The following is a 20055-nucleotide window of genomic DNA, read 5'->3' on the forward strand; positions in this document are numbered from 1 at the left end:
GGCAGCCACCCCACGGGGCAGTCCAGGCGCACATGTCGGGGACCTCATTCAGACGTCCAGATATGGTTGAATAGCCCAGGGGAAAAATTGATAACTTTCTAACTCAGGTTATCACGGGACATAGAGACTTTTAGGGCCTAGCTCTTCATACTCGGTAAAATTCCGTCAAAGATATTCGTCAGTTGAAACTTGGCTGTAGATACTGTCGTAACAAACACCTTATTGATATGCTCTGCCCTTGACGAAGCCAGAATAGTGGTAAAAAAGGTGGCGCCGAGAAGTGCTCCCAACCACGATCCAAGAAATAGCGTTCCTCCAAACGTAGTAAGAGGCGGCATGAAGCGAATGGCAGATCCCATACGCAGCTTCACAGACAACTGGTAGATCAACTCCAGAATGGCTGCAGAAGTCCTGGGGCAGAAAGGACGGCTGGCAAGGCTGAGAAAGGCCAGACTTGCCACGAAGAGCGTAATTAATGCTTTTCGGATCTGTAGGTTATGGGATACAGCGCGTTTGACGAGGCGAAGAACGCACTTCATCCGATAGGCGCCCGCAATTGATCTTATCGATTCGTAGTACTGTTTACCAAGATCCGGGTCAGGATGATAGGGTGAAACATGAAAAAAGAGGCGGTAGTAGTGTGTCCGTAGTACCGACTCTGTCTGGTTTGAATAAGACATTTACGCCATTAACTTCGTTAATCTGAAAAAAGAGACATCCATAAATAAGATTCAACGCAAAGCTTTCGGAAAAGAAACCTACGCGATTTTGTATCCATTGATAGCTATTCCGGCGGTACAAAATTTTTTTTTATTAGAAGTTATTACTTTAATGCACAGTATTAACAACAATCAAGAATAAGTAGATCCTACGTGAATTGTCAAAAAATAATATCTCTTAGATTTGGGCATTATTTGCAACAGTCATTCATCCGTCTTATTACTACTGGGCATACTAAGTTATCTATAGAAAATAATCGGCCGACTTGAAGTGCTTAAATTGACAAGTCTTTTTTGTGGCTTGAATTGAAAATTTAAAAAAGATACTTAAAGATAAAGTCAGTATCAGTAAAGCAGAGAAGTATAAAAATCGACTTCAAGAACAATCTTTCTACATGAATGCGTTGGGAAGGCGACCAGCTTAAATTAAAGCTACCTTGTATAATTGTGAAATGTATTATTGACGAGACATTCGGGACACCCTATAAAACGCTGCCAGCATATCCTAGAATGAGCTCAAATTTGAATAATGTTTCGTTAAGGGTACTACAAGCACTATTGGCCTCGTATCGTAATCCTTAACAACTGAAATGTAAGACCCACACATCCTCTTTGAACGGAGATTTTTCGATCAAATAGTGTAACAATGGATAGGGCCTCATATCGGCATCTGCTGCTACATTCAGATAGCAGTACGCGAGAACGTCTACTTTGCAACGAATCGAAGAGAAATATTTAAACAAAACTTGCGATATGGCAAGATGTCGTCATTTTGTAAGTATTTCTCCGTTTGCATTTCCTCTGATTTAGAATTTCTGCAAATTTTAGATCTTTTTTTTGAAGGAGTCCCTGCCAAGACCCTGCCAACACGCTATTTTTCATTTTTTGCGTCATCGACAAGGTAAATTGTTATCGTATAGTAGTCTTCCAGAACATAGCCAGTTATCTAACATCGTTTCACATGGATGGTCGACGTTGATTTCAGCCTTAACACCAGTATCAGACGTAAAACTTGAAATATTTATGCTGGACTGAAGAAAGAAATTATATTTTTGTTTGAATAAATATTTGTGAAAGACATATGATGCTATGACAATGATTTGCTTGTGCAACCGAGCTCATCAGTGTGCATTAAAGGCACACTGATGAGCTCGGTTAAAATATTGCACAATCGATGTAGTGTTAATTTACCATCACGTTACATTGCAGCGTATGCTTTCAGCTTGATCCCTTCCACGGTATCGGGGTCAGCTAGCAATTCATCAAGAGCCGTCCACGAATAGCTCCTTGCATCAAAATATCTGTACAGGTCTGTAGAAAAAAGGTCCAATGCCCGACCAAGCAGCAAGTCACACTGGTGATAACATCTACTGAGTGCTATGGGGTATAGTATGCTATTTTCGGGTCTGCAACGCATGAGTCCGCGTTTATCGAGAACCATATGAAGCAGTCTCTCGCCGTCTGCGCGACGCTGCAGTTAAAAGGTTCCCCCTATACTCCCTCACATGCTTGAAGCTGACCTGTACAGACAGTAGTAATGTCTCCGGCCGATAAGATTTCGCCCACTAACTCGATCATACCACTTGTAGCTAGAGTCGAACGGTGTCAAAATAAGGCCACCCTGTCAGCTTGATTATCGTGACGAGGAAACAAAGACTAAAGCAACAACTTTATTGGATATTTAGCCACGTACAACGAAAGTAAGTAAATGGATAAATATTTGAAATGTTGGACGTGCAAACAGGAACATGGTGGATATTCTTTAGTACAAATAATCTCTAGTAAAACATACATGTCTTGATCTGATTCTTTGCTGTGTTTAAAAATTGTTAGAATAAAAGCAAAAGCCCACTTAAACATTGCGCTCCGTTTCAGCTGGGGCGTTACTATGATTTCTAGGGAGAGCCCTGTGAAACTATCCACTAATTACAGAAGATACTAGAAATAGACGCTTGGATTATTTGCCAAGAATATCCTAACCAATAAAGCCGTAAAAATGTATATATATACATATATGTATGACGTTAAATATTGTTTCTCGAATAGCGCGTACGTACAATATCAATTATTTGTAACCAAACATCTCAGCTCGATCGCGAGTAAAATATAGTAAACGGCTGAAATATATTGACCTGCTTAACTTTTGTGTGCGAGAGAGAAGCATTTAAGGAAATAGCCTTATAATCCTTATAGGAAATAGCCTTATAAATGCTCATGCATAGAGCACTTGGTTATATTCTATGCAAGGGTGCTCTCAACTAAGGTTGAAATACCGATAGGTACAACTAGGTTGGATCATCTATTCATCGTTTACGTTCTAGAAGGTACACACCTCTATAACACTCGTATTCGCATCTTATTCATCTACCTACTTACATTAATCCAAAGCTGTTCGGAGGCCTATGAAAACTTCAAAACTGGATTTTCACTTCAGGCAACCCGCGTCAACCGCGTCTTAACTGTGACAGTTGGGTATTTTGGGGTTGACTTTTAGAAACACTTGCCTCTTATTGACAATACTTTCTCGTTGTTTCAGAATTGTGGTAAGCTACCAATTTTGCTAATATAAAACGTAGGCTTACCTACACGAAGTATAAAAAGATCTGAAATTTTCAATGTAATCAAAAATAACCAAACACTTCGATCAAAATTGATTTTCAGTCAATTAAGTTCCCATTCAATTCTGTTTCTATCTGTATCCCAAATATAAATTCCATGGTGTTTGTGTCGCGTGCCTCTACCGTAAAATATTGACTATCTTGAATGACTGATACTTAGCTATCATATATATATATATATATATATATATATATATATATATATATATATATATATAGTTTTTCTTTTACTGGTATTTCAGATATTTCAATTCACTCAAGGTTTAAGGCAAAGGGCCCATTCCTCTTCACTTCATACTTATTCATTTAAACATGACAGAATTTAACTAAAAACAGTTAAAATTGAGTATTTGTTGATTTCAGTATGAAATCAATACTATTAACAAGCTGCCTACTGGGCGTGTACATGTTTACGGTGGGCATCGAAGGCGCTTGTCAGGACGTGGGCAGCTTTATGGGCGCGTGGGTCGACGATGGTTCGGCAGCTGGTCTTGTCAAATCGAAGTGTTCCGGACTTAATCGAGGAACCGACAGCTGGCGTAAGAGGACAAAGGTAAAGTCTGATTTACGCATTGCTCGTATGTTGATGCTTCGCACTCGTTTGTGAGAAGATTTGGAAAAACACGTTATTCGCTTGCCAGCTACATAAGTTACTGGGATTCCCTGAACGCTAAAACCAGATTGCTCGAAATTGAAGAGAGATTAAAAGCATCCTGAGGCAGCGATAGCTAAAGTTGTTATAAGCCAGTATCATTGCGAATAATTATAACTACCCTAAAACAGCAGTAGCATACCCGTATGTTCCCCTATATGGTGAAAACAATATACCACGTTTGTATAACAGCCATACAGTGCATTCAGCAAAAGTCGTGCACAGAAAATTTAACAGATATCAGTTCGTACGTTGAGCATAGAACGTATGGCATTATGAAGTAGCGTTATCTGATGTACTAGTCTATGGAGTTGACCACATTACAGATCGTGTGACACTTTTGGCAATTTCGCCTTACCAGGCCATTCAGTGCTTCACCTATTGAAAATACGTACGCCAATATGATGCTCCTATGTATTGAGACGCCGACGAAGGTAAAAACGTGCTTAACTGCGTATCCATAAGCAACGGTTCAGGCCACCTGTTTTTCCAAATGGAATTTGCGACTTAACTGTCCCTACACGTCAAGCGATAATAATACTGGCTCGAGCTCACTACCAAGCAGCTCATCCTTGTAACGGAGTGACGACCTGAGCAACGATTATCATTATTGCGACTAGCATTCTGCCTACGTGTAGCCTTTATCACGTTTTTACCCTTTCTGTACACCGGAACATACTCCTTATCCAACTTTCAGGAATAAATACAATTTTCTCAGGCATCGTTCACTCTTGGACGCATTATACAATACCTATTCATACAATGGTTAATTAAAGCGGTCGTGGCAACCAATGTACGAAGCATTAAATCGAAAAAAAATTATACAAAAATTATAATTTTCCTCGAATTGAAAAATTACATGTCAGGCTTAAAATTAAAGGCAGACAACGACCGTAAGACCAGAAAAAAGAAGACGAGATAAAAAAAAAACACATATTTCTCTCGGTTGCTTTTCATTATTAGACGATAGCCGCGCCGCTGGTTGATATTTTGGCTTTGAAAACCTTTTGTGAAAATTCTGTAAAACATTTGATTTATTTTTCCCGTTTTGAAGCTAACATGCTTTTCTCATACCCATCAATATACCTCCACCAAAATCGTCTCGCAATTGAAGATCTTTCATGTAAGGTGGCATCCGCCGATAGTTGTTTCTAAGACCGCTATGAACAGTTCAAGAAATACATTAACAACACACAAATAAACACCTACGAACAGACAACAAGCGTATCCTTATTGAACAATAACCCTTACTATGTGCACCACCGCTAATCTACTGTGCTCGGAACGAATCGTATCGTTCAAACGGGGTTTAGATCGAATTATACGCACTCCTATATATACACATGTACATGTGAAAGGGGCAACCCGGCCAACAGGCAAAGTACCTAACTGTAGCGTAGTTGTTAGCGTCAAAGTTGCTAAATTGCCCACAGGAGATTAACGGTTAACCTCCTTCAAGGAAGCGCCTGCCGTCGATGTCCAGCTGCATGCAACTGATATTCTTCTCAGAGTAGCTGCCGATTAAATTTCATTGGGATTCATAAAGCGAACTCGGAGGTCATCTCGGAAGCTCTTGAAGAAATTAAATGGTGAAATGCGGTTTCGCTTCGCAAACCTGTTTACGTTAAACTCCTCATACTACGATGCATATTGTTCACGGAGCTAAGCTCATTGATATCAGCCACTACACGGGTAAAGGGTCTGCCGACTGATTTTTTTTATATAATCCAAACACTATTCATAGATCGTATAAATTAGACACCGCAGTGGCGGATGATGGTATTGTAATTTGGAAAATGTTTAAGATATTCTATACGTCAATTCGAGTAACAGGGGAAACTATTTGCAAACCTAGATTTCTGCATCATGTACGCTTACGACCGTTATGGAAGTTTCTGACTAATTTCATCACAAATCCGTCTTTTTATTCAAGCAGATAGATTATAACGGCGTGTGCACAGTTCGCTTATTTGAAATTATGCCATTTTCCAATACTGTGCTTTACAAGGGCTAGTTATAGCTGGCTGTACCGTGAGAAGCATAGCTATCAAATGTATTAGAGGGGAAAAAATCAAATTGAATAACTGTCCTCTGCAAGATCGAATGAGCGAGACTGGTCTAACAGTCGCAAGATTAACGAGTAGCCTAAGGTTCTGGATTAAAAATTTACGGAGTTGGTTTTACAGTCCTGTACTGATTTAGACTATGAAGGTATTTAAGTCTGGCTCAATGCGCATACGTCCCGGATGTTTTTATTTACTGCGTTGAAAAAACTTAGCGCTTATTGGCGTAGCCCAATCGAGTGTCGTCTGCTACGTCTAATACATTTCGAATCCTATGCAGACTGGTGTTCAACAACAAGCGATGTAAGTAGGACAGCATTAGCTAGGTCGTAATTACGGCAGGCGGTAATATTATTTGAGTGCTACTAAAACCAAATGCGCGTGTCTGCTTGCATCTACTATTAATTAAATTGAGGGTCAAAATTAACAGTCTAACGTCATTATCCTTTACGAATATGGTAACAACATTGAAAATGCTTAAAGAAAAACATATAACGTTCTTCAACGCGGTAGTGATGTGAACTCTATATTGATGTAGCTACGGCTGGAATCAACCGTGGTGCGCCTTGCGAACGCCACGCTCAGCTTCACGACAGAGCGTGGTTTGCGTGGCCAGCCGGGAGTGCTGCACTATTACAAACAAGCGATGCCGGCTGTTGTTGGTTCAAATCTCAACATTAGCAAATGATGAGAAACGATTGATGAAAAAAAAAAACGAAAAACGCTACAGAAACCGCTGTTTTAGTATCGCCTCATCAGATCAGTTGGCAAAAGCCCTCCTGGCACTATTATAAGCGATAGCAAACGCTGCCAGTTGTTGTTCAGACTTTTCCAATCACGCCGAAAGTCTAACGAAGCATTCATAGCGTACGATTACTCAATTGCTACAGGACTATTAAACATGCTGTTGAAATGTTAGCCTTAATGCTTGACGCGCTACACTAGCCATCCAAACGGACTTGTGGCGTACAACCGTTTACAAAAACAGCCTAGCTTTTTTCCCGATGATAAAGCACTACAGTTAAGTTAACATAACTTTATCACAGTTTCTTTGCATTGAGCTGGAAACGGACCGAACGGACCATTCGCTGGGCAAAGTGTACTATCTTTTGGTTTTCTTTGTTGAAGCAGCAATCGATCTTTAATACTTAATACCATTTTGTATAGGCTTTTTTTAAATTGAACCGACTTGACTGAATTGTGTATAGGACCCGTCTAATGAAATGTCTAACGGACGCAGATTTCGAAACATTTAAACTGTACACGTCTCTAAAACTATACTCCTACAATCGTTTGCCTACTATAAAATTCATCTTCTTGCTACGAATGCCTTACATAAGGCCAATAAATCGGAATGATCAAAATGTTCGAAAACCCTCTTGTAAACTGGTATTCATAAACTTGATGACAAACTTGCCTTTACCATTGATAGAACTTGACGCGTGTTTATAATCCTTTGGTTCATTCAGGTAAAAGATTCGTGCAGTTCGGTATCTCGCAACACGCCGATCGCAAGCTTTGTTGGGAAAAAATACCGCGGGTACGCCGCCATTTTTGTCAGGTAGTAATCGTTTTAAATGTTCCCTTAAAAATACTATAGTAGCTCTTTAATGGGAGAAATACGAATCACAACAGTTCAACAAGCGATTATATAGAGGCACTCCTTAACGCAGGTACGTTTTTAATTATTAAGCACGAAGTCATTTTTTATCAGGTGCGGCCGCGAGGGAATCCACGTTTACGACCAAACACCCCACCGACCACTGGGATTGCGATTCATTCCATGGGGCGGCACTGTGGCAAATCATAATGCTGAGAACTTCTTCACGATCCACTGATTCCCTCAGTTAGTAATACCCCATTGATTGACTGATTGATTGAATAACTGCACTATCGGCTACAGATGCTCATTATTGTAATTCTAATTACTTTGATATATAATGTTAGTTTTCTAGTAGAATCTTAACTAGATACTTATACCGATGTTTACTTTGCTTACGTATTGGGGTTATATTTGAAGTTTTGCTCACTTTTTTTCCAAATCACTAATGTACAGCCTCATAGATCATCCAAACATAAAGCACCAGAAACCTCAAAATTGAGGTAATTTTAACGAATTATTTATACATTTGAATAGAGATGATTTACGGATTTGCCTAAATAAACGTTGCTATTTATCTAACTTCGCTATTAGTTCAACGACCTACTGCTCAGTTCGTAGCCATTGATTACGCTTCGAGATATACCGTTTATGGCAACTATCCGAATAGTCGTTCTATATGAAATTCAACACGTTTAATAGTTAAGTTAAAACTTTTATTGCAAAATTACTTAAGTAACGTAAACGATCAATTTCTATCAACATATAGACCGTAATTGTCATTGGACCCTTGTACGGTGCTGTTCGTCCTAACGGCCTACTATATTCAAATGCAGAATTCAGGTATTTTACTATCTACAACTCCACAGCGTATTTAATGCGATGATCTTCACACAAATCTCTGTGTACGTATGTAAATAGTGCTGTCCTCACAATTGAGGGCCTTATCTGAAATAAACATGATAACATTTTGAGACATCCTATGTATTTCACTATTACTATTATGTACACCAAAGTAAAATATCACTCATAGATGGATCAAATAATACAGATGTAGAAACAATTCCAAGGTTGTTATTACTCTCAGTCAGACCTTATGACTTCCACGATTGTTTCACTTCGAAGACCCATACCTCTCGTCAGAGCAACACATTAGGCTTCTGTGATTATTACGCATAACATTGTTGACTCACGAAGTGCGTATTCTAATTTAGAAACAACTTCGATTATTGGTAGTTGATTGATTCACAGCCGTAGATTATTTGGGAAAAAAGTTGAAAAAGCACTGACATCTTTGTGCCTTCAAACTAATATAAAGGTAAATGGAGAGCTGGGCTCAAGAGGAAAGTTGATGGCACCACCAACAAAACTGGAATGTCTATTAAAACTGTAATATATACACGTAGCAGAAGATGTTACTGCTTATTAACAGCGTTAACATAAACAAGAACATGAAAGGCATTATCTGTTTTTGACAGACGGGTCTTACAATTTTCTGTTAAACTTAGCTGAAACCAGATATTTGATTTCGTGTTCGTATTTATCGACGGAAAATGTATTGAACAGCCTTCCCGAACAAACGTCTATCAGCAATTTTTTTAAACCAATGGATCAAATCTATAATATTGTCGAGTAGCTGTTGCTAAATATGTGGTGGACTGCACTCGACCCATTTTTATCTATCGGTATTAACTATTAGATTTCATTTAGGCAGTGAACACATGTAAACAGGACGTAAGGTAAGCTTCAATAAACTCTGCTACAAAACTGTACTGAACAGCCCAGTTTATCATGTCTTGTTAGTTATGTGTTATTAGAATTATCTATATGAGCTGTCTGCATATATATAAATCGATAAAAAAAAAAACCTATGTTGCATTGGCTGGCGCCAGCTGACAATAAAAGAAAGCTTCGAAATAGAAGCTTAATTTTGAGAGCAACCCCAAGCCATTGTAATATAAATCTACAGAGTAGAGCAATTTTTTTTGACAGATACAAGTTTATCTATATTTGTATTGCACAAATTTTTCTCCAATAGATCGTCACCCAAATTCTCTAATAATTCGTCTCTTCTATGTAATATGTGAGTTTTTTTTTTCGAAAAATTGCTACAACCTTTAAACTGTATCGTGCTTTTTCCGCACAAACCACATCTCTTTCTATATTAGTTCTGTTCCTTGTGGCATCATGCCATTGTGGAAGTCCTCTTTATTTTCTTCAGACCTTTCTTTCTTAGCTCCGCTAATTTGTCTTCGAGTTAGCTCTGCGATTATAGAACCCACAGACCAATATCCAAGGAAGTGCGTTCGAATTGGGACAAACTTCGACGGGCTGTCTCTCGTAACGGGCGTTATTACTTACCAGACGAAAACAATTCTTCTATGAACATAGCAATGAATTCATCATGACGAAATTCGTGCTTCGTTTTAAAAATTCAAGCGAAGGTCCGTTACTCTTTAATCTTTCAGTCCTGAACGAAACATCAATGAGACTAAAAACTTCCTTTTTGTCCTAAGTCTAAAAAAACGTTATTGTCTGTTTTTGTGCGACTTTTGAAAATTCCGAGAAAGATTTTCATGACACAAACTGAAAGGTCCTCAATAATGTTTAGATATAAAAAGCTCAAAAAAATATCGAAAGAGTTCAGAAACTAGTTTTGATATACTTGGACTTCTTATGTAGAAATTAAACATTGAAAAATCCCAGTTAGTAATTGGCTTGTCCAGATGAACTCAAACAATTCGTTCTTTTATCTTGATTTTTTGTGGAACTATTCATAATTTTGATCCTTCGCGCTGCTTGATTTCACCTACCAATACCGATTATATACACCAATAATAATAATTATTATCTTTATAGACGGCTTCTAGTGAAAGGTACTTGCGTGCTAAAGAAGGAATATTTCGAAAATTTCGAAAGAAATTTTTTAGGTCCTAAATTGAAGCTGCCATCGATGGTGGATGCTAATCATATTTAATGAACATATCCGCCAGCAACGACACTCTCAATCCATGTAAAAGATTTCGTCAAACGATGTATTTGTGTTTAGATAAAATCCTAGATACGACGCATGAAAAAATATCAATTTAAGTACACCAGCCTGTGTGCGTGGTTATGAACGTGGGTTTAACTAGAAAAAAAAAAACCCATTCAAGCTAAACGTCCTTCTCCATTGCATCACACTGCCGAGAGTTTTCTCGGTCATACTACCTGATCTACTTGCATCTTTTTTTCCTCTGAAGTTTTCAAGCCCTTAATGTTGAGTCACTTTATTCTGTACAATCTATGTATCGAAATAGTAATCTTATGCAGCCGACAATACATGCCTTTATCGATTTTTCTACCTTTCAATTAGTTAATTTATAGAAATTCTAATTCGTCCTTTTTTTTTCTTTATAGGATACTCTCTTTTATAACGATTTATATATGAAGACTCTTTATTTAGTGGGGAGTATACAAGCTTTCCTCGCCGCCGGTAAATGCGCGGCTATCGCCTTTCCTCTTGGCATTTTTTAGGTGAATTACCGTAAAAGACACCTTATTTAGCACTACCTCAACTAACCAAGCCAAAGTGCTGCTATCTATCTAAATTTGGATCGTGGTACATATTAGCATCTAATTAATATCTGAAATCATACATCCGGTGTGTGATAAAAGCAGCCGGTTTTTAGCGGAGTAAACGGTCGACTAAAAAGAGAAAAATCGCTCGCCGGAAATATAACTTAAAAAGAACTTATTTGCATTGAGATTCGATATATTGTCTGCTACTACGCGATAAATCTATGCTAAAGTCTTAGTCAATTAATAATCTATTCGATTTACTGAGAAGCTTATGGCAAGCTTGCAATAAAGTGTCAAGGTTGACCATATACTACATACACTATATACGAATAAGGGCATTCTAGAGATAGTAGTGCAAAAAATGCGTCTTTTCCCATTACTTATTATTATGAATGTGAGATCATCGGCCACTTACGCTTAGCTAAAATGATTTGACAAAAATTTATTAATTTACTGTAATTATTCGGCATTAAATATTACTAGATGTCTATGATGAAATTCCACTCGTACTGTCCGTTTATTTCCACTGATTGTAGAACGTTGTAAATGTTACCCATCGGGATCTTTACTCGAATCATGTGGAGGGACATAGTAGTTATTAACCGCCGGTTTTCAAGGTTTCTCATCTATTTTTTCCCCAATTTGCTCTGGGCAGTTTTTCACAAAGAACATTACAAGGAGGTATATAGTGCTAAAAAGAATAGCTAGATTGCTACATTCGCTTTGCATAGAACTGTATAGTGCTCGGTGTCTTGACGATCTACTATTACATACCAGCACCCAGATAACACCTTTTATCCAGAGTTATCGTCTTTAATGATACAGAACCGTAGTAAAATTGTTGCCTATTTATAGGAATACACAAACGTGTTATGAAGACAGCTTGCAATGCGCACACAGTAATTAAGTTTAAAATATTTCTGAAAAAGAAGGAACAAACTTGAATCGATAATCTGTTTCTAGAAGGACTATTGTTATTGAAAAAATGACTGAGTGAGTAGCGCATCTTTATGTAGTAGCATTTCTTGAAGGAAATAAAAATTTACTACGCCTAGGATTTTGGGTCAATGAAGATCAATATTTGTCTCCTACCTGGGTCTAAAAAGACTATCTTAGAGCGGTTTACCCGTGTAAGCACATTTTGTAATACTATTCTACCTTATTCACTCATAAAGTGAGTCCCTTAGTTGTCTATTGGAGCCGGGATTAGAGTAAGGTATCTTATTAGATGTCGAAAAATTACAGTATAGCTTTTATACGCTTTTTTATGAACGAATTTTTCGTCATGCCTTGTCTACCTTCAAAACGTAAGATCCAAATCATTTGGATCGTGTTTGAAATTTGCGCCCCATTTAGTGTAGAAGAAATATGTATCTCTTTTTATTAGTATTGCACTTGTTAGGCGGGGCATGGATTAGGCCAGCGTCCTGAGAACAGGATGGCTGCAACGGGAGTTCCTAGTCCAGATGCACGACATTATCGCACAAGTGGGAACGCTTGTGGTTATAGCGTACGTAGAAGCATATACGAACAATCGTTGATATTTGCTAGCAGCCAAAGACCTCAATCTGTAGGTGGCAGGAATTAATTTAAACGAATAGTCCTGTTATTGAAAATAAGGTTCTCTTAAGCGTGTGATGATCGCGTACCGAATTATGTTTCTCTCAGAAGTTTTTCAGTGTTAAATCTTACGGACCTGTTACAAACCAATGGCACATGATTATTTTACAGCTCTAAAAAGTATCGACATTAGGGTTAATTTTGTTCCGAGAACACAATGCTTCAGCTTGCGCAATTGTAGTGGAAGGAGTATCGCCTTATTTCCGCAATCCCCTAACGACCAATTACTATTGCAGATATAATTAAAGTTGACAAACATATTGCGTATTTTTAAGGCCAAAGTCAATATTTTCACATGGGTATCTATTTTAAACTTTTGCCTACCACCAATTATACAGGCTTTTAGTTAAATTTAAGTGTATAACGACGTGTGAAAGCAAATCCAAAGCTATGAATCATTAATTATTATATTCTTCATCAATACGTTATAAGACAGTGTTTGATTGAGCTATTTGTACACTAACACAAATTGAATTATTTACTATTTGCAATAATGATATTTGGCCCTGTTAGGACAAGTCCTAATCAACATCATAATTAAGTGTAAAACAGCTCTGTTGTTTGTGCGTATAAAGAAAAAGGTCGTTGAACTCTTTGAGTTTTTTAGAAATGATTCGCGGAATTCATGTTCTGTACCGATGCACAATCTCTAAAGCGCCATAGCGTCCATAGTTGGAGCGTCTAACATATTCTGATAGAGGCGTCAATTCTTCTGCTTTACCCGTCTTCCTTTGTGAAGGGCTTATTAATGCACAGTAAGATGAAAAAAGCTATACACATCTACCCATAAGGTACTGGTTTGTAAAAGCCTTTAGACCAGGCTTCGCGGTCAGGACCAAATTTTTTTCTCTTTGAAGGTCGCGGCCTTTTTCTGGAATGGGAACTCCCGGTATTGTCGCGAGAATGCCACTTCACCAGTTACTGCCATCCGGTCTGCCTGTGCCCTCAGTTTCTGAACTAGTGTCCTTCCGCTTCAATAAGTCCATCCCTGTTCAAATAATTGCCGCGTCCATTAAAGCGCTGCTCAGGACTGGAATCAGCAATGGGAAGCGGCCTTTTGTTGAATAGAAGAAGAACTGATTCAGCAAAGTAGTTGATTCAGAGCGTTGTAGCTAAAATATTTTTCTCAATTAAATAATTTAGTACCGTTGTTGAATAGGGTTCCCGAAAACCCAATAATATTGAGTGATATTATATTAATATAGTGCTGCGCAGATTTACTTAAATATGCATACAAGCTATGTTTAAATTGATCATAATAGATACGAAGGCATTTTAAAACATTGATCCATTATGTGCAATAGGTAAGATTCAAAACAAAATCATCTGACACGGACGTTAAACCTTTAGCGGTAGCATTTGTGCTAGAGCAGTTTCTGTCCTATGCAGAGCTGATTATCATCACCAGGAAATCACAAGATAAATCCGTTACTCATTTTATATGCAGATGATTAGAAGTAGTTTGTACTAAACTGAGAAGTGAAAAGAGCTAGATTTAGCAGGCTTACCATATTTCTAGTATGCTTTGATTAAGGCTTTGCTCTTCTAACATCAAAAAAAAAACGATGGAATAAAAGATGAGGCTGCTTGCTTCAGCCTCACGGCAACTTTTTCATCACTATGCATGCTGCCAAGTGAAGACTGCAACGGCTGTGTTTGGGGTAAGAAGACAGAACCTAAGATTCAAACTCGCTGGCTTCTTTCTTTTCAACGTAAAACATAACCTGCACAGACTTGAGCTATGATTAAAACAGACTGAGATCGTTTTCTTCCCCCCAAAGCTCGGTATCACCTATTAAATCCAACAAAACGAGATTTGATTTTCAGCTACCTTTACAAGCAGTTAGAAACGGCTGTGGAATTCGTCGAATGTTTCAAAGGTATCATTATGAGACTTTGAGGTTCGATGTCTTCTCATATAGCGGGATTCTGAAAAGAACAAGCTCTTAGCATAGGTGTTACCCCACTCATTTTCGTACGCTACATTAAGAAGATTGCTATCTGTCTGTGAAACCGTCTAAAATCTTGAAAAAGTACAACGAGATTCACTGGCATTTGCCGAGAAGTGAAACACTTGCGTCTCCGAAATGTATACTCGCATAGGGCCTCTAGATGTATCGATTTTGTCATTTCTAATATAGGTTAGTTTAGCTCCTGCTGTCGGACTTCGTGTTAGCCTGAACTTCACCCTGGCGAAACATTTTCGGTTATAAAGTTATAAAAATTATTCAGAACCTTCAACAAACTACACAGTCCGTTGTCTCTGCTAATGGGCGCGAATTAACAAATCAAGTTGAACTGTTCTCTTAATTACGCCAACACAGAAAAGCCTCGTTAAGACCTTGAAGCTTGAACGCGACCTCAGTCGAATCGCAGCTATTTAAAATTTATTCGTTTATTAACTAACATTTTGTGTAATTTTAAAAGGGCTTCCAGTAGTTCTTGCTCATTCAATTGAAGTAAAATCTATTTCAATACAGACAAAGGTTATCTAAGGACCATTTAAATCGATAAATTGTTTTATACGGTTAACGTAAGCGCGTGTTTCTGATGAAATGATGAGAATCGGTGTGCGAACTTACGGCCATAAATTCAATAGAAATTATCAGATAGTTCTCGGGTGATATAGATTTCGTGAACGGAAAACGACTGCCAGCAAAAAAATTAAATAAACAGTATGCTAATCTATTGTAATTACGAGAATTGAACGTGCAATCGGTAAAATAAAATTAGTTAAATTAACGCGCACATATGTTTCCCTATATAATTTCGTATCATATGGTCTCGTCTGCTGTTGTACAATTGACTGACGTTACACAGCACCAATGTTTCGATAGCCACCCCAGACTTTGCTATACCATTCTCGTCTGTGCGTCCTTCCCCAGACTAAAATGCTTCCGGGGACTGTTTCACTACGTGTGATTCTCTATTATGTGTCAGGCTATTTCGTCTGTGTTTTTCCTTTTATCCTCCGTATAGCCAGAACGCCCCAGAAGAAAAGCAGATTCATATCTTGACGATGAAGCAGAGCCTGATGAGTTACACGTTCCTGTGATTAGTCGTGAAGCCGTCAAATACCCCACTTCAGATTTCCCCTTGTCGTTGTTTCCTTTGCGGATAGGATGCGAAGCTGTGGGGTGAAGCCAAAAGCGGCGGAGTTTGCGGAAATTCCTGTGAGGTCCAGTACAAAGCTCCACGGCCATTATACTCGCTGTTTTAGTTACACCTGAGACCGTTTTCACTGCCAAGCGATGCGAAGCGACGGCCATGTCAGTCCTGGCCTGCGTAGCTGTTCTGCTAATTTCCTACACTGCAATATCTTCCAGCTGCCTTGAGCTTTTTTCTCTCCGCCGCCTATCTCTACTGCTATCACCTCCTCAGCCGTCGTCACTGTTAACGCCAGCCCTCTCTTTGTATTAGCGGCTGCTGTTTCTGCTGCTGCCACTGTTTCAGCTCTTTTATTTTCTAAATGACGCTTTCCATCGTGTGTTGGTCCCGCTTTTTTCGCAACCTTCGAGTATACAGTATGCGCTTTAAGCTTAACACGTGTGTCATTAGTATTACTTAGGCTGCCCTCTGCTTACCTCGATGACTCCGCGCCTGTTACTAAGCATACTCACATCTTTACCTGCCATCTAGAAAGTCTCTCGACGTGAAAACGACACCGTGGCTTTTTAGCTTAGGAGGGTACCTTTGTTCTGGGCTGGCCATTGCGATTTAGGCAGCCAGCTTGGGTTTCTCGCTGTCCTGAAGTCAGAGAGTGTAAGCCGTAAATTTTGTTACCCTATTAGTAAACACAATTTTGGCAATTGTTTCAGAAAAGAATATAGTTGGGGAATTGGTTATTATATTGCTCTAAAACCGTCAGGGCAACGTCTTGAGTCAGAAAGTTAGCTAGACATACAATAATTCTATATATTTTTCGATATTCATTAAAGAGATGTACTGTCATTCAATTTTTCGAGTGATGCTTGTTTGTAATGTGAATAAATATCTCTAGTTCTGATAGATATATGTCCTAAATATCTCCATTGGAAATGGTTAAACGTTATGAAATGCGTGCTAGCAAGCATGGCGTCATGCGAGTAAACCGTAAGTTACAAAATATCGTTTGAAGTGCCTAACATAAACGGTTTTTTACACGGTTCAGTTACTTCAATCAAATGATTGCTTTAATTCTTTCTACTTTACCTGCCAGCTTTATGTCGCATGTTTACGCCTCAAGTAACCGTTTAGTGGGTTTTACATTTAAGTTAGCATTTCAGTTAGTTAACTTCTATTCGGGCCGCTATTAATGGACGGAGATGTTCTACAGCGTATGAGAAATGTACTGAGCCACCCTTTCAGCCACTCCCTGAATGCTGAGTCGAACATGAACACTTACAAGCAGTTTGTAATACAAAATAGCCCCGAAAGATTTGGCAGCCGAAACCTCTACGTGTTGCCCTTACTGGCTTTATTGACCTTATAATGTGGGGATAAGTTGAAGCTTCGTGAAAAAGACCAGGTGAAAAATTCAGCGACCTCTTACGTCTCCTGGCACAAAATCGTCCTACTAGCTCGCTAGAACGGGCTAAAAAGCAATTCCTCATGAGAGGAGTGGTAAAGTGGCTGATTACTTCGTCCGCGTAGATTTAACAACTCATGGTAAAATAATCATTAAGAAAATTCGAACACTTCTGTTCCGAAGAGCTGCTTTTAGCCAGCGGAAACTAGCAGGGCTAAAGGCAACTTTCACAACTGGACGCCGAAAACAAACCTAAGACATTCCTTCGCTGCGACTGGGATACTGCCGGACAAAAACGTTCTCTGCATAAGCTTAGCTCAGCGGTAAAGGGGTTTCGTATTTAAGCCACATCAGTGTATTATTATATATCCAAGTTAAGTCATACCATAAGACGCAACAAAGGATGGCGTACAAAACTCTCCGTTGTAAACAACGTGATTTACCAGTTTGTCGGTCTGGAGTTCCATCAGGCCTTACTGCCAGTTAGTGTTAATCCCTATTATATTTCGAGTTTTACATTCGGCATCACCGTTAGGCGTTTCCTAAGACGGCTGATATCATGTGGGCAACGAGCACCAATCCAGTTGAGAGGGAGTTTTCCTTTAGGCATTAGAGGCTACGGTGATTTGCGCGTTGGCGAGGTCGTATGCTGTTAAACATGGCTAGGAGGCAAGGCACGTTTAGCGGCTGGCCAGAGACCGCAAAAAGAGAATTTACCGAGATAAGTGGCTACGTGTATCGTTTAGCCAGTGGCTATTGAGAGATGATGGATACACTAAAAGGTAGAAAGCATTTTACGTGATTCAGAGGACAGCCTTTTTGAAGTCACAAGAAAACATAGGGCTACATAATAAAATACTTCTTCCAAAGATCCTTATTTGCTATACAGAAGGGTAAGACGATCTCAAAGAGATTCAAGTGAATCAAAGACTCAACCCTGAATGCCTTTAATATCCAATGCGTTTTGCTTGTTATCTGTTCACGCTAAATGAACTGCATGCAAAATGGGTACCCATTTTTCATCATAGTTAGTTGTTTAATTGTTAATTTTGCTCGAGTATCTATCGAGCAATACGCAATTTAAAATATCCTGCAACGCTTTTTTAGCAATAAACCTTAGCTGTCGTTCCTCTAGAACATAACCAAAAATTTATCTAATCGTGTGATTAAATGGTGTTTCTTAAAATTAAAACAAACCATGCAAATTATTACAAGGGCAAGCAAGAGTAGCAAGCGTTCAGCGCGTTGGCAGATACAACTGCTTCACGATACATTTAGGAAACAGAATACTAAGCTTCTTTCCTGTAAGAAAGGCAAACCTTCTCAATTTAGCTGTTTTTAGTTTGTGGGGTCGTTGAGAATATAATAACAGCTTTTTGTTGTAGTCTTCTATTTTTTATTTGTTTATAATAAGCAAGCATTTATTTTTATCACTTAGTGAAAGCTAGACCTTAGCATGTTATTAGCTCATTTAGAGCTTACATATTCATAATACGATTTATTTGTATTATATTAAGTACTGTTTATTTTTTTATATTTTTAGCTTTGATGAAGGCTTATCAATTATGACAGGATGTGGTTCGCGGAGCTTAGTAGTCGCTAAGAAATTGTTGTCATCATTTTACGAAAAGTTACCTTGAGTTAGAATTTTAGAGCTACGTAGATATGACGGCGACCGACAAAATTTTCGACACTTAGTATTTGTCCTGCACCGGTCTAAACGAAAACAAAGGCGCGACAAATCTGGTTAGGTGCACTGTGTTCGACTAGTAAAACCTGCAAGTACTTCTCAAAAATAGCTTTTTGAATTTAAATATAGTATTTCCGGCAGAAGTAAACGTGGTTCACTGGGATATTTGAGTACTATGAAAACTGATCTGGCCCACTTTAAGAATAGGTTGATTTCAAGAAGAGTCCGTATCTGATAGCCATCAAATCTTTGCCCTAAGTGAAACAAACTTGTTTATAGGTGTGCACCTTTTTGATAAATTAAAAAAGTCGATGCTGTTTCTCTTCCGCGTAACATACTCCTCTTTAAAGTCCATGTTTGAAGTGAAACTGTGTAGTCCAGATAAAACAGATACTGCTCCAATTTTTGGAGGTCTTTCTTCCTCAAATGTGTGCAAATAAAGCTTTCAAAAACATTCCTTAGTCAGGTTTTTTTGACATTTGTTTAAAACATTTGTTTATCAAAAAGTAACTTTCACATAAACAGTCAAGCATTTATGAAAAGTATGTATTTAACTATGAAAATAAGTTTCAATTGTTGAAGAATTGGAACGCCTGTGTCCCATATCGAGATTGCAACTAGCAGCCTCGGGCTATATAGTGAAAACATATAGAAGAATACGTGGCGTAGGGCATGGAAACGTCACTCTTTGTTACTTTAAACGCAAGAATATTTTCACTAGAATCATGCACTCAACTCCGCTCTTGCTTCCTATATAAATGAAATTGGGTAGGCGAAGCCTTTTTGATCGCTTTGTTTGGCGAAGCCTACCTTTGGAAATAGCCGTTCTGCAGAAAGTACGCGACCTTTTACCCCACCTTGTGTTCGTCCTATCAACTTACGAAGCTGGATAAGAATATCGTTCAACTTTGGGGAGAAACATTCCGGTCGTAATACTGTTTGTAAACATTAAGTTGTCAGCAACTTAGCTACTGTCACGAACATAATGACGGTATGAGCAAAATGTGCGCAGTTTTTCTGCGAGG

General features: G+C 38.5%; 1 protein-coding gene across 2 annotated transcripts; it reads left to right on the top strand.

The window, feature by feature from the left end:
- The first annotated feature begins 1960 nt into the window (after window positions 1-1960).
- Window positions 1961-8635, top strand: LOC111251189 (domesticated amidase effector 2-like). Of its 2 annotated transcripts, none has more exons than XM_086990829.1 (4): window positions 1961-2419; window positions 3580-3890; window positions 7522-7613; window positions 7767-8635. In XM_086990829.1, the coding sequence occupies exons 2-4, from the start codon at window positions 3702-3704 to the stop codon at window positions 7888-7890; spliced, it is 405 nt and encodes a 134-aa protein (XP_086846955.1). In that variant the 5' UTR covers window positions 1961-2419; window positions 3580-3701; the 3' UTR covers window positions 7891-8635. The 2 variants fall into 2 exon arrangements, with proteins under 2 accessions (XP_086846955.1, XP_022663287.1); XM_022807552.2 differs by having other exon boundaries at window positions 1981-2419; window positions 3701-3890.
- Window positions 8636-20055: the final 11420 nt, after the last annotated feature.

This window comes from Varroa destructor, unplaced genomic scaffold (genome assembly GCF_002443255.2).
Source record: "Varroa destructor unplaced genomic scaffold, Vdes_3.0 BEIS01000005.1, whole genome shotgun sequence".
Lineage (NCBI taxonomy): Eukaryota > Metazoa > Arthropoda > Arachnida > Mesostigmata > Varroidae > Varroa > Varroa destructor.

Coding starts and splice junctions, on each gene's coding strand:
- LOC111251189 (XM_086990829.1), top strand. CDS start 3,702: ATGAAATCAATACTATTAACAAGCTGCCTACTGGGCGTGTACATGTTT. Junction 3,891..7,521: donor GCTGGCGTAAGAGGACAAAG/GTAAAGTCTGAT, acceptor TGGTTCATTCAG/GTAAAAGATTCGTGCAGTTC. Junction 7,614..7,766: donor TACGCCGCCATTTTTGTCAG/GTAGTAATCGTT, acceptor ATTTTTTATCAG/GTGCGGCCGCGAGGGAATCC.